Source organism: Cariama cristata, unplaced genomic scaffold (assembly GCF_000690535.1).
Source record: "Cariama cristata isolate BGI_N322 unplaced genomic scaffold, ASM69053v1 scaffold10694, whole genome shotgun sequence".
Classification (NCBI taxonomy): domain Eukaryota; kingdom Metazoa; phylum Chordata; class Aves; order Cariamiformes; family Cariamidae; genus Cariama; species Cariama cristata.
Window position 1 is genome coordinate 14,389 of NW_009613508.1, and position 15,370 is coordinate 29,758.

General features: G+C 38.0%; 1 protein-coding gene across 1 annotated transcript; it reads right to left on the minus strand.

Annotated features, from left to right (window-relative positions):
* Nucleotides 1-1,943: 1,943 nt before the first annotated feature.
* Nucleotides 1,944-12,836, minus strand: SLC30A4 (solute carrier family 30 (zinc transporter), member 4). Its single transcript, XM_009699052.1, has 7 exons — nucleotides 12,776-12,836; nucleotides 11,876-12,022; nucleotides 6,305-6,458; nucleotides 5,829-6,042; nucleotides 5,423-5,528; nucleotides 2,943-3,077; nucleotides 1,944-2,273 (listed from the first exon to the last, which is right to left on the minus strand). The coding sequence occupies exons 1-7, from the start codon at nucleotides 12,834-12,836 to the stop codon at nucleotides 2,119-2,121; spliced, it is 972 nt and encodes a 323-aa protein (XP_009697354.1). The 3' UTR covers nucleotides 1,944-2,118.
* Between the last annotated feature and the right edge of the window lie 2,534 nt (nucleotides 12,837-15,370).

The window sequence follows — 15,370 nt, forward strand, 5'->3', positions numbered from 1 at the left end:
TCAGTTAAACAAATGTGTAGTAAATTATTAAAAAACTTCAAATACAATACATGTCTACTGTACTTCAACTTCTAATTACATCGACTGTAAACTCCAATTTAATTAAAACCGATTTGAGTATTAGTATGTGCAAAATACCTGTTGTTTGTTTGTGGTATTTTTTTAATAGTAAGTTCATAAGGATGGGATGAACATTCTTCATGAACTGTGGTATGGCTTAATTAATGACAGTGATTGTATTGAAGCACTAACTTCCCAAGTACAGGGCAACTTTGCCTCTGAGCTGTACGTGCTCCCATGCTGTACTCAAGTGTTCCTGTTTCTTGCCAGAACAGATACAAACATAGTCCAGTGTTATGTGCACTTTGTCCAAATTAATACTGTGCTGTCGGTTTTCACCAATAAAAATTCATCATGTGACCCTCTACCTCAAAAAAAGGGAAGAAGCCAAGATTGTTACCACCAATTGCAGGTATAAATCAGCCTGATGAATATGTGAAACCCTAGCAAATTTCAAAACAGACAATAGCTTAAGTATTCATAGCTGAGTATCACAATATCCATTACTGGGCAAAAATTGTCTTTTCTGATCCACACAGAGAACTACTTTTGATGTCAGTGGAAGTTTTGCATAAAGATCAAAGTACAGAATAAGCAAAATATATTTGAAGCCAAGTTCTTCCCATCTTCTGAACTTTGCAGGTCATGTTCTTGTTACCCGTAGCTTCTTCAATGCAAATGACTTCAGAAGCAGGCATAAATCTGAGCATGGAGGTGTAGGATAGCTTAGTGTCAGGTTTTATTATCCTGTGCACATTCAAAGTTCAGGGATTCCACCATGAGGCTAAGCAATTCAGTTTTGTGGACTTTGAGGTGTCCGGATGAATAAATAGTCTTTTCAAATTGCCTATTCCCTCTATAAATAAGAAGAGGCCTTTCTACCTCTGTGGATTGTTATGATATTGTTGTCCAACACCATTAGGTTACCAAGCTTGCTTGGATTTTGCTTTATTCATAAAGCTAGGTAGTGGGGACTGCTATTGCAGTGGCATTGCTGTCAGGATACGGCCATACTGTGCTCAAAGCAAAGATGGAACGGTCAGAGACCTGTGACTGAGGGAATAGTACATACCTAAAACTTCTCCTCCCCACTTTCCTGTTAGATGCATGTATTTTGTATGTCTGTAGATTGTATTAGAGAGTATCTCCATGTCAAGCATAGTTTCTATCATTGGACTTTTAAAGCAAAACAATAGTGGAAAAATTATCAATTACAGGACATTTATTAATTAGAATGCATGCTAATCAACTGGCCTTTTAATGTGAATCAAACGTTGGCTTAGACATTCAAGATTATTAATAATAAATTCATCTTACAAGTCAAAACTTTGTAAAATAAATAACCTGTTTCTAACGTATAAACCCTATTCTAAAATACATTAAAGATAACTAATCACTTAAAACACTTTGGGTCCAGTGTTGGGTCTCTAGTTAAATACCAGAAGTCCAGGCAAGGATCTTCCTGTCTGGATCTCTGAATGCCCAGATTAAAGCTAACTTTCTGGTCTGGGTACAGTAAATTCTGTATTTTGCAGTGTCCCCAAAGAGACAGTTTCCAAAAGAATTCAGCTAGCACTGTATGCATTAGAGTTTTAAGATACTGTATGAAAATTACTATTGCAAAAATACTGTATAATGAATTCAGGGATCATGACATATTATGGAACCCTGGCATGATCAGCATTAGAGACTTTAATTGAAGTACTGAATAACTGATGCTCCATTTGGAGTGCAGGTGCTTTGTGGTACATAGTTACTAAAGGACAATATTGGACTGTAATTTGTGAGGTATGTGCAGAGCCATGTTGCAGTCTGTAAACAATATCTGAAAATAGCTTTGTCTCAAATCATAATAAATTCAATGAACTAGTACAAGGGAGAGAGTTCTGTAGGGCAACCACTGCACTTTTTGCAGCACCAGTTCTCCCTGCTGCATGTTACATGGTACAAATCCACATATTAATGTTTTCTATTTGATCATTTTCATTTTGCATTTATTGCTCTCAGTCTTTGACTATAAGATAAAGAATAAGGCAGCAGTTCCCAAAACATATGAAATTAGGCACTGGAACTCTGACAACTTGCGCAGGTTTTGCTTGTTTCCTGTTTATAACTCTGAAGCTGGACAGAGCACTTGTATATTCCAAATGTGTTCAGCAGCAGTTGTCGGGCCTTGGACTGAACTTCCTCCCATTTAGATGAACTACCAGGAACTGGAAAATCAAGAAGATAATTAATAGAATTCACTCCTCAAGAAACCTGGACAATCCAGCTGTTCTCAAATTTATCACAGTGTTGCCAACTAGAATAATCTTTGTTCACACTCATTAATTTAGTATTGTTCTGTGGTCACTATGTACTCTCTATATATTATTTCACACCTTTAGGTCTACATCCTGTAACTAGAATCACATCTTGATAAAACCCTGTGTGTCAGACAGCACCCCCCACCTCTCAAAAAAAATTGAGCTTTCTTACTAAGAAATGGTACTGTTACATGTCTAAATCAGCACGTTTTGGCAAAACACTTATTTTTCATACGTCAGATTGTTCCACATTAGAACTTCCCCCATCTTTCCCTGGACAAAATAAGGGAATTTCTGAGGAGAAATTCTTCCTTTCCTCCCTCCTTATCCCCCTCCGCAAAGAATCTGTACTGGATGTTTCAGTATGAATATATTTTCTTCGCACAGTTCTCATTTACACTGTGTCTTTCTGGGCCAATGGGTTCTATACTTCACTGTACAAAACCATAGTTAGCAGATTTTTTTTCCCAAAAATTGTATGTCTTGGTTCAACTTAAATAACAATATGAAGAGAAAGTGTGTGGGTTTTTTTCTATACTTAGATTTAATTTAGAATTATGTGATACAGCAGCTTACCTAGTTGCAAGTGGACTATGGCAGTTGTTTTTCCTGCAGTGAGAGACCAAACATTTAAATCTTCTATAGAATAAACATCTTCAATTTTCATCAAGTCTTCCTTAATGCGATCCACATTTAAATGCCTTGGAACTCCTGTGATACCAAACACGAGACAAAATTAATTCTGTCTTCTGCAAACTTTCAGTGGCCTTTAAAATGTCATGACATATCTCAATGTCAAAAGAGTTTATAATGTGTGCTGTTGGAAGTGATTAGTAACTTCCAAGTTATCAATAGAGAAGAATATGCAAATTGGTATATTAAGTCCAGTATGGATACAGAAATTGAACAGGAGCTGCAGTGTTGTCTCAAATGTAATTTGTCCTGTCCAGAATCCACTCTTTGGCAATAGCCAGCATTAGATCCTTTGGAGCAATATACTTGTGTAGACAACTCTACTGCGGCTTCTAACCCCTAGGAACTGCTTAGACCAGAATCTTAAAAAAAAAAATGCTAGAGCCTGTCTGCTGCTGTCTGCTGAAACTTCCCTCTTCAGGCAACTGGTATAATTTTCAAATGCTCATAGTAATCCATCTGCAGTGGTTAACACATATGACTTTTGTCTTACAGTGTGGCATCTTTGTAAATCAATGATTGCACTGACCAAGTCCTTCTGGATGTAGTATTTCCAGCAGCTACAGCACCTCTGTAGCTTCCCTGCTCCACCCTTTCGCTGTACAAAGGGCAGAATCAAAATTTTAGATGATAAACATAGGTCAAAAACTAGTACAAAAATACTGAATAAATTCTGCTTCTGAATAGTTTTGTTTCTATCATAGCTTTCTACTGCTTATCTACCAGTTTTATGGAGTTTGATTATATATGCTATGAGTTCAGCCACTCGCTTCTCAAATTTCTTCAGAATTTTTGGATGACTCCTGTCTGAACCTGATGCTTTACTGTCTTTTAAATTATGTTAGTTCCAGTACCATCTCTTTTGAAAGTTCAGTGTCTAGGATTGTCTCATATTAAACAAAATTTTCCTTCTAGTGAAGGCCACTGAAAATTATTTAGCTGATAACTAACTAGGTAACTGCCTGGTATTATTTCCACAGCTTGATTTTTCCCAGGAAATGTGGACTTAAATTTTGCTGTCTACATCATGCTATTGATAGACCTCCATGCTGCCTTATAAATCTATATTAAAAGCGAGAATATCATTCCTTGTATTAGATAATCATTTATGTTTTTAATTTAGCATTCCTAGTAGAATGATGCAACTTAGGTTAAAATTAATACTGAAAACTGATACAACTCCAAGGACCTTGATGTTGTAGCAGTAGTCTCCAATATAAATGCAACTCCATTGTCCTGAATTTGAGTTGGAAATGCTAAAGCCCACCTAAAGCCCACCTATTATCACTTTCAATAACATCATTAATTTGGAGATTTTTATGCCAACTGGGATACCTATGCAAACAGCTACAACTCAAAACATCTGGAATCTGATACACCATTAGTTTGTCTTATCTGTTTTCTTCAGCTAAATCTTGGCTATTGCCTTGGAGCTAACTGAAGTTTCTTAAGCAAATTTCACGATTTTTGTCTTCTCAGTGAACTTCCATTTCATTGGATTTTTTTTTCTCCTAAATGACAGCAAAAGCACTTGACATTGAAGATTTTGAGGTTCTTATTTTCACCTCGTAACATAATAAAAGTAAAGTCAATAATAGCTCACAAGACAGCTAGGAAGGTGCAACTAAAACCTAGGATTTTTCTCCCATCCCTAACCTTTCATAAGGTTAAAGTACTAGATCAAGCAGTAATAGTTGGCGTGTTAGCCATGATAATGCAAAGATGTGTTGCTGGCATCTTTCCCTTTAAGTCACCACATGAAGTAAGATTCTTCAGCTTATGTTCAGCTTTTTCTTTCCTTTTTTTTTCTTCTTCCATTTTACACTGCTCTTTCCTTGTAGCTTCCCCTATGGTAACAGTAGAAGCACACAACAGCAGAAGTAATACAACAGCACTTGTGGAAAAGGGGAAGACAGGACAGGCGTGAACCACCTGTCCAGCCATTTGGGCTAAGCTTGCTTCCTCCTTTTACATGCATTCACTTTCATTTTAACTTTAATTTAACTTTAATTTAACAAGTAATTAAAGTGAAAGTGTAGAACTCAGTCTGGGAGAATGTTCCCTTAGTTTAGCTGATAGCCACTCAGACACAAAAGGAAGTTCTGTACATTTCACTTTACTGTCTCCTGATGGTAGAGTGAGCAGAGCTAGGATTTGTGTCATTCTGGCAGAGGTCAAAGACACCTAAAGACTGCTGCAACTTAGATGAGCCACCAAGAACCAATAGACAAAAGCAGCAGCAGGATAAACAGGTCTGCAGACACAATCCACTTTGTTAGAGACGGTGATCGTGATGCCAAAAAAGTGCCAATACCGACTGGTATTTGACATGTAAAGTACTGCAGACTGTGCATAGATCTTACCTTCCAGAATAATAACTCCTGTGTCACACAGAATTCGAACTGTTGTCAAAATCACCAGTATGGAGAATACGTATGTACATATAGGATCAGCAATCTTGTATTCTGGCTGCAAGGGAAGTTTCAAAGTGTTGAAGGATGTATGAAAATAAACTCACTTATAAAAATGTGACTCAGAAAACGCAGTTACTTCTAGCTCCAACTTTCATGAATATTTCTTTTTGTTTGAATAGTTACAAAATACATAATAGTCTTTGCTTATTTTGCATGAATGTATGAAGCTTGTAACAGAATATCACAAAGTTTTTTTTTTTATTAACTTACAAAAAAACAAGTCCTTTTTTAATTTAATCACTGGAGTTGAAATGAAAAGAATTCCACCCTGCCTCAAGGACTAGCCATTCCTTACCTTAAAGCGTATGATGTATGCAGCTACGAGCACACCAATACTTTGCACCAGGTCCCCAAGGGCATGTACAAACGCTGCTCTCACAGCAAGGCTGCTGTGTCCATGGCTACTGCTGCGGGCTGTGTTAGGAGAGTTCGACTGAGGTACATGAGAGTGAGGGTGGGAATGGGAGTGGGAGTGAAGGTGGCCAGATTGATTCAGCAAAAACCCCATTCTGAAAGTGAAAGAAGAAAAACACTCCAAGAAACAGGCTTCAGGGTTTGGTGGGTGGGGTTTTTCTTGCTTTTTTTCTTTTTCTTTCCTTTTAAACCAAAGAATTGATAAAGTAATACTCAGTGTAATTTCTTGTCTTATTTATAAAAATAAAGAGGTCCAGCAAAATTACATCGCAAGAGAAAGTTACAGGCCATGAATGAATTAGCAGCTTATTCAGAAATACATTTATGAGTGTTAATGGAGAGAAAGGGAGATCTTACATTAAGTTAACTGCAACACCAACGGCTGCTGTAATCAGCATGATATCGCCATTTATTTCATAGTCCATATGGATAGTTCTTTGAACGGCTTCATACAAGAGGAATGCCATAAGGATATAGACCAGCAGTACACTAATGATGGCTGACAATACTTCTGCAAACAGAAAGGAAACAACGTTACAAAAGTGACTCTCAGATCTATTTCTATTTCCAAATTAGAATGTGGACAGAGCGTTAATTATTTTAACTATTTTATGTTTATTATAATGCATAAAATTGTTGTGCAGTAAATAAAACTCGTAAAATAGGATTAACAAATGGACTTTGTTCTAATCAACTCCTTCACACTTCCCTGTCAGTATATCCCTCAGATTATGTTTTCCCTGAAAACTTCTGCACCGGTGATGACTGTGACTTCTTCAGACAACCCAGAACTTTTGCCTGAGAAGCCACAGACAAAGGCCCTGTCCAGGGGAGAGGAAGGTAGGTGATCTCAAACATCACCAGCCCACCTACAACTCAGAGAAAGCTTGATTTCAAGTGTCCATGGTATTAAGCTGGATTTAGAAATTACTTTTATATATCCTTTTGTATTTAGGATGGAGAAAAAAATTACAAAAAGAGTAAGAAACTGAACAGTACAAACTTGTCAGACATATTACTCCTAAGCGTCTTGACATACGTGTACATACATGTTACCTATTGCAGATTTCAGCTATGAAGGATTGCTTAATTCAAGTTTCTCTGTTGCTGTAATACACTGTTTTAACATTATCTGATGTTTACCAAATACTCATATTTCACAAAAGTAAGAGTGTTATGGTCAACATTTTGGTGTAGGAATTTTCTCTGATCAGCAGGGACTTTCAAAAGGGCACATACATCTAAATAAAGAGAAAATCAGAAAGTTAATAAAAACTCTTAATAGTTCGTTGTCCTGCACCTTCTGCTGCCATTCACATCTGGGGAAAGTGGTTACAGCTCTTTACAAGGTTCCTGCTATTCTGATGTGAGGTAAATAGGCCTGAATATTTTATGGATTGGGACCATAGTGCTGTCTGCCTCAGTACACAAGTCATGAAATTGGGCTGCTAATAGCATACATAAACCTGAGGAGGATGAGTCCACACTACAGTTTTAAGGTCCTACTATAAAGAATATAGACATTTCCAAATAGGTCACTAGATTCCTTTTAACATAAAAGTACTTTTACCCTCTAGCTTCATATTCTGAAAATTATTGCCCTATTGTAGCTGAAACAAACAAACAAACAAACAAAAATCCCACAAACACCCCCCCCCAAAAAAAAAAAAAAACCTACACAAAAAAAGGCAAGATACTTGACAGAGAACACTGGCACAGTTAAAAGACTCTCTCAGTTACAAGCAAGTTAATACCGGGCTTTACAAAAAGCACTGGGAAAACCTTAATGCTAGCTCCATTGTATTGCATGTAAATCCGCAGCCATGCCTGAGTAATCTGTAATCATTATGCGTAATGCTCATTACTGTCACTTGCCAGATGGATCACTGGGATCTTAGCCTTCCTGTGTGAATTCAAAGATCAGAGTTGGAATTAATCTACTTGGAATCGTAATGGTTGTTCTTCCCCCTTGTTCCACACATGTTGCCCTGATTTATTCCCCAGCAGGGGTAAAATTCTGCTCTTGGCTATACTATAGCTCCAAGAACACTGATCTGAGAATTGCCTCACTTCTCCCTCTGCTTTGAATCTGTCAGTGTGTAGTACAACTTTGGTTACTGCAGAAGGTGTCATTTCTAACACAGAACTGCTTTAATTTTATTTATTGAATATTACAGTAAAAAACATGCAGCTATACAAGCATTTTAATATCACCAAAATCACTTGATCCATACACTGAATTTTTAACATCATTATGGGAGAAGAAACTCACACCAACGCATTCAGCTGTTCAGTAGTGTGGCAGTGCCTGGAAGAGTACCAGTATTACCAGGCAGTAACAAGGCTCTGAAAGGCAACTGTCACAATCTCGGATCATTTCAGAGCAACTTGAAAATCCTGGAAATACCCATGCAAGTGGTAGTGTTCTTTACAAAGCAAGCAGATTATTCAGGGCAACAGCCTTAAAAGAACACAATACATTGCTTAGAAGGTTTTCCAGAATGCTTTTTAAAAAATTTGTGAAGCCATAGCACATTAGCATTTACCAGAGAAATAACATACTGTGGTTTTACAATCTAAAACCGTGTTTTCTGCAATGGAAGTCAGCGTTTTCCTTACAGTTTCTTTCACAGAGTCATTGAGTCATTGTTATATCAGCATTGTTGATTTGTGCTGAGATCTTTCACTTCTTGTGAAATGAACTGTGCACTGTCTCAGTGGACTGACTGATTCTGTCATTACTAACATTGTTTCTGCAGCAATGGAAAAATGCCAGGTTCTGTATCTATGCTTAGATCTGCTCAGTGTCTTGCTGAGAAGGAGGTATCTCCACTTGGTGGTGAAACAGAACTATTTTTGGCTGCAAGAATATAATCCTTTTTTGCCATGACTGCAATTTCCATTATTTTGTCTTCACTTTTCTAACCCATTCCTGAATCTGTCAGCTTCCTTTTCACCACTGAAAATGGAATAAAACTGAAGATGGAGTATACATATTATGTACTCAAAGAGAATTCAAACAGATGAAAACTAGTGCTAATTTCCTTCTGGAATTTGACTAGACAACTAATACGTCTGTTGTCTTTACAATGCAATGTTTACAGGAACAAGTTTGAAAATTCATCGTTCTGCAAACAAAAGTGATAGAGCACTAGAAACATTGCTCATTAGAATGTTTTCATGCTTACTGTATGTATAGATTATCTTAAAACTTAATGCAAAGCAGGTCAGCAATGAGATAGTTCTTGCACATATTCCTAGCTTTAAACAGATGTTCCACAATTTTTCTGTGACGGATGCTCAATCTGTACCCTATTTTTAACACTCTGTCATGTTTTAACATCTCTCTCATGAAACTCAAGCTATTATTGAGCTCGTATTATTTGCTGACAAGCTTCTTACGTATAGGTTATTAGGAAAAATGTGTTACAGCGAGGATATACCCTCGAAGCAACTTTGATCCATTGCCAGCATTCACTGATGTGTGAAACAGGGCCCTAGAGCCATGGCATTCCGACTGGGTGCCTAAAATCAGGCCAATAAATCTCACAAAGCTGACTAAAAAAACTCTGTGTAGTAATTTTGAACCATCCCATCTTCTGTACTTGCAGAGCCTAGGTCAAGGTTTGGGAGTCTCTTGCAGAGCCTTTACCCACTTCCCCTTCCTCACTGCAGCCACAGAAACCCTTCCCACCACCCCCAGGCTCTAGTTCTCCTCCTACAGAGCGAGCTGCGCTGCTGCTACTCATCCAGAATGGCTGAGGTAGGAACTCACTCCTGGAAACTCTGTAGTCTTGCTCAAAGCAGGGTCGACTACAGCAAGTTGCTCAGGGATGTGTCCAGTTGGGTTTTGAGAATTTCCAACTGTGGAGACTCAGCAACCTGTTCTAGTGTTTGACCACCTACTGTCACTGGGCAGCAGAAAAGGAGGAGTTAATTGTTGCAGAACTGAGAAGCTGCTCCCTGTAGCTTCTCTGAGGGAGAAGATGGTGGGCAATACAATCTAATTCTATGGGCCAGATCCAGCCCATGGGCCACCACTGGATCAGTCTGGCCAGTATTTTTCTTGGCAGTAAAATGGAAAAAAAAAATATATATACAGAAAGTGAGGTGGCAGGAATCCTCAGGGATTTGTGTTTGCAAAGTGCTATGGAGCCCTCAAATTAATCGAAAAGTCAGTGAAAATGTAAAGAACTGAGTAAGATTTTAATGGTTAAGTCAGTTTCTTTTATTTTTCTTAAGATTAACTTCTGTTTTAAGCTAGGCCATGGCATGTTCGATGTATGTACTACTTGGTTTTAGAAAAGTTACAAAGACATATAAACTATTCAAATGATTTTTAAGTAGGGTTAAAGTATATATAAATGCTAGCAAGCATCCTTCTGGAGAGTATGAGCAAATGCCAGGGGCATATCTGCAAGGTCAGGTTTCAGTATTAGGGGAGCTCCTATCGCAAAATTAAAACTTCTTGAAAGAAAAGTTTGTAATGGGAAATGCTGGCATTGTTAATGCTTTCTTGCTAAAGCCCCAAAGATCTTTGCTAGTGTACAGAGTTATGCATTCATGCATTAGTGACTAACTGATGACAAATGACTAGGAGTGATGGAGTTGTTAAATTCTACTGCTGTTCTAGCAGCCAAAATAAGAACTGCAAATAATGACTACACAAGACTCTGAAACTCTTTGGAAAATATATGCTACAGGATATATAGAGCAGAGGTAGCAAACTGTGACACTAGGAACGATCTGTTTAATGAAAAATAAAGGTTGAAGCTTTTGGTAAAATGTCTAAAAGACCTGCAGCTATATATTATGAATTATTATATCCAGTTAGCAACCACACGAGAATACCCTTTATTATCATTAAATTTCCAAACATGCAGTAATGAATCTGAAAATACCCTTCCAAGGTTTAGTACATAATTCTGTTTATACTTCTTTTTACAGACACCTAAAATGGGCAGAGGTTAAGTAACTTACTGTATTGCAAACCATGGGACATTCTGACCTCCGCTTTGTGTGATCTGGGGAGTGCAAAAGGAATACTGATTTATGCAGCTTCTGGCAAGGAAGAGCTCTCCGATAACATGCTTTACATAACTTTTTAGTTCTGGATTAAGATGTCATTTTTCACATTGAATAGGACCTTTTTCTAGTGTCCTAATTCTACTGAAGTCAATGAGACTTTGTAAATCCTGGGCACTGACAATAACCTGTTGTGAAAAACAACTGACTTGATGTGTACAGCTCCTGCACCGCAACAACAAGCTCCTGAGTGTGTCACACAAGCACTAACAGTGGTACAGCAGTGAGTGACCAAAGAATGCGTCCCTCTTTTGCTCAACAGCCTCAGTTCAAAGCACAAAGGTGTGCAGGGGCCAGACCTAATCCAACAGCCCAGTAACTATGGATGGGCTGTGAAACACAGCTGGATAGCCACCCTTGTTCTTGCTGGGGACAGCTTCCCTCCGCTGAACTCTTTTTAAACTTTTTAGGGCATGGTTCATTTGTAGGAAGTCGTATTTACAGTGTCACCATGTATCCAATTCCCTAACCTTCCTCTTTAAGATGGAAGATGAATCAAGCATTCAGAATTTAACTCTGAATCTGGTAAGTCCTAGTTCCACAGAGATGGAGAGACTCATCCTGCTCCCAGCGAGTGAAACTCTGCCACCACAGCTCACTTTTGGCTGAGGTTTAAAACTCAAAAATTTATTTTTTTATTATCCATTCCCTTGTGGCAATACAACCTATGTAATGGATCTACAATGGCCAGTGAAAGGACATCACAGTCAAGGTGTTAAACATAAAGCAACTTTTAGGTTTGTTGCTACTTTCTTTCTAGTTACTTATTCTTCTAGAATTAGGTGATCTTTACAGTTGTTGCTTAAAATACTCTGTTAATAGCAAAAGCTGATATCTACATACCTAAGCGATGAAATCCAAAAGTGAACCTCTTTGTGGGAGATTTTGCAGACAGCCAGAGAGCAAGCAGGGTCAAAATAATACCACTAAGGTCAGTTAACATATGAAGTGCATCTGTCATAATTGCTAGACTGTTAGCAACATATCCACCTGAAAACAAAGTTAGAAAAGTCAGGATGTATGACATTAATGATTCTAGATAATATCCTCTTAGTACAACTTACAGTTATTTATTTTCAGAACAGTTCATCAAGTGCAGTGAAGTGTGCTTTCTATTAATTGTAACATAGAAAGGATGCACTCCTGTTTTTCTCACAGACTACTTGCATCATGTTTACAAGATCAGGCCTAAAATAGTTTTGTATCTTTTCTCTATATAATACTGCGTATGTGTTGAATCAGCTGATCCTTTTATTAAGCTACATCTGTTAGGTATTTTGACATTACTGAACAGGGACAGAAATCCAATGACTCAATGGCAAGGAAATTTACCCTGCCCTCTTTATATTTTTATTACTTTATCTTTTAACCTTCATTATTCCCTGTCCTGGCAGGGGTGCATAAGTTCGGTCAATATCTATTGCAGAAAATGACTTTCACTTGCACATTTATTTATTTATTTATTCACTTGTTATTTATTACCGTAATTTTTTCTCGTAATTATGAGCTGCATTGAGACAAATAACCTCAGATCAAAGGTTAATATCTTTGTTCTGATTCAATTGCTAATACTACTATTGGATGGGTGAGAGATTTAAACAATGCGCCTCTAAAGCACCCCTTATCCAAAGAGGAATCAAGGACAGGCTGCATTGTCTTCCACATGCATGAAAGTAAGCCCATTTTCTCAGAAAAGATCACATTTTAGTGTCAGCTCAGCTATGATTTAGTTTCTCTTTTTACCTTGAGATAGGTCATTCAGCCTGTAAATTCCACTGAACCAAGGATGCAGCTGGCGTGCCATTTGGCAGGCTTGAGGCTCCAGCTAACGTTCTGAGTAAAGGTGCCTTCATATACAATTAAAACTGTCTTAGTGAAGAGGCTGACCATGAGAAAATAGCAAAGGGAAATTCACAACTGGCTGACTGCTTTCAAGACTAGTTGGAAAACGTGTGTGTCTATGGCTGTGGGTGTTTGTATGTGCACACCTGCAGACAGCTACACTCTCCTCCCCAGCCAAACATGAGCAGCATGGTGATACTGTAATACTGCTTTTACTGTGGGCAACTACCAAATACACCACATTTCAACCAGTTCCTCTCCTCCATCCCCCCTTCTTCAGTTGTTCACAAGTTTCTAAGTCAAATTTTTCTGAGGCTGAAATTTTCCAAAGGCCATCACAGCTCAAAAATAATGAGTTTTTAAGATTTAGCAATTCAGCAGCTTTTTGAGTAAAATGAGTTATGCCTTTCCTTTCTGAATTAATTTGTGTTCTCACATAATTTAAAAAAATATGACTTAGAAATGTGCAACTCAGCCTCTTTTATAGTCAATACAGAAGAAACAAGAATTTATTATCTAAGGACATTCAATTCAGTAGATTACATGTATGATGATTTAAAGTATATATGTTAATTCACATGTATTAATTTTGAGAATCACTTCAGTCCAAGATGAGTCAATTCTATGTCAGCTAGCCTCTCACTTTTAAAGACTTCAAAAATAAAATGACAAAGAAGGAATTCAGGTACTGTAGCTAATCATAATGCAGCATGTGAATTAAGAAAACACAATTGAGATTTATGAAATTTTGAAAACCAAGGTTCTATGTTTCCAAATGTATCGGTTCGTTGCTTGGTTAAAGGTACTGCCTCTAAGGGCTGCTTAAACACGATCGGCAACTTGGAAAAAAAGACATCTATAACCTTTACAAATAGACAGCTTGATAGCTCACCGCTGTTTTCAGTGACCTGTGAAGGACAGCAGTCCCCCTCATGGATGATCAATTACGAATCTCTAAACATAGCTGAAAACATCAAAACCCTGTCAGAAACGCTAACTAGGACTTGCAATATGTTTTCATTTCTTGATGCAAAATGGTTCCCACAAAGTGCAAGTTGTTATCTGACTTTTACAATGACTGTTCATCAAATTAAACAACAAACACTGAGCTGGGCTGGGGTAATGAGCTTGGCTATACTTTGGAAAAAATACGCCAATCAAGATTTCACAAAAAAAGCTGCTGAAACAAGATTTCCTTCATCTTGACATTGGTAACAGCCAGCAGAAAAATTTTTACTGAACAAATTAGTTGTCTGATAGGGTCTTCTGCCTTTTTCTTAGAAACTCAAATCTGTCAAAGATCATAGAAAGAAGTCAGTTAAAATGTCCTGTATGAGCAAACAAAGTTTCCCAAATACCTGAGCTACAGATCAATTCAAAAAGTTCCAAAATTTGAAACAAACCAGACAGAACACAATACAGGGCTGGAGTGAAATTAATTAAACAGGGAGGGCGCTGACCCAAGACTTTAGGGCTTCATCTTTAATTACTCGTTCTGCTGCTGATTACTTGCCCTATGACAAGTCATGACAAGTCATTCAGGTCAAGATCCACAGAAGTACAGAGATACTCAGGTCCTCTATTGATTCTCTGTGGAAGCTGGATGCTTGAATATTTTATGGCTCTGGCTCTTAGTGCTGACTGCCTCAGTGCCCAAATAATGAAACAGGGCTGCTAAGAGCATACATAAACCTGAGGACGATGCGCCCACACTACAGTACTAACACTTTGTAGAGACAAATCCACCACCTTGAGCTGAGCCTGCAGAAGTCTTGGCTATAAGGGAGAAACAACAGATGATGCGACAGTGATGAGAGAGTATTTTTACTCTCAACACCTATTATTTCTAGAGCTCTCCCTGTACAAGCACTGGAGAGGTCTACAATAGCACAAATTGGATCCAGAGCCTCTAACAGATACACTCTTTGTGACTTCAGCATCAAGCTGCCAACAACTCAGATGTATTACTCATCAAAGGGCCCTTCAGATGAACTAAATTCAGCATGTATCAGAACTCTGATATGAATACAATCAAATAAAATCACTCTCATGTTAGAGGATGTCTACATCTATGTCGCAAATGAGTGGGTTAGGGTCGCTCAGATACAACACTGTGTTGCTTATCAAATTTACCTGAGGTCATGCTGAACCAAAATCTCAGCCAGAGAGAAAAACAGAGCCGGGGGCAAATGGAGGCACTCAACCAGATCCCCGCAACAGGTTGATGCAAAGTGCCTTATCCATGATAAGCTGATGGATTGTGGCAGTGTTATTAATGACTAAACACACACTGAGAGATGTTGAAGGACGAACCCACTTTTCTTCCATTAACACACGCTCCTGAAAGAATGTCCCAAACAAAACTGGTGCAGGTATAGTCAGTATTCTGATCTCTCTCTGAAAAATGGACCATTTCTCCTAGGGATTTTTTCCTACATACGTGGGACAAACTGTATTATTTATACTCAAACAATGATTTTGCTCCCTATCCATCTT

What these genes read in the sequence shown, in the direction of transcription:
- SLC30A4 (XM_009699052.1), bottom strand. Translation starts at nt 12,836, where the DNA reads ATGGCACGCCAGCTGCATCCTTGGTTCAGTGGAATTTACAGGCTGAAT. An exon ending in GCTGAATGACCTATCTCAAG is followed by an intron (nt 12,023 to 12,775) that starts GTAAAAAGAGAA and finishes CTTTGTTTTCAG; the next exon opens with GTGGATATGTTGCTAACAGT. An exon ending in CATAGTCCACTTGCAACTAG is followed by an intron (nt 2,274 to 2,942) that starts GTAAGCTGCTGT and finishes TTGATTTTCCAG; the next exon opens with TTCCTGGTAGTTCATCTAAA.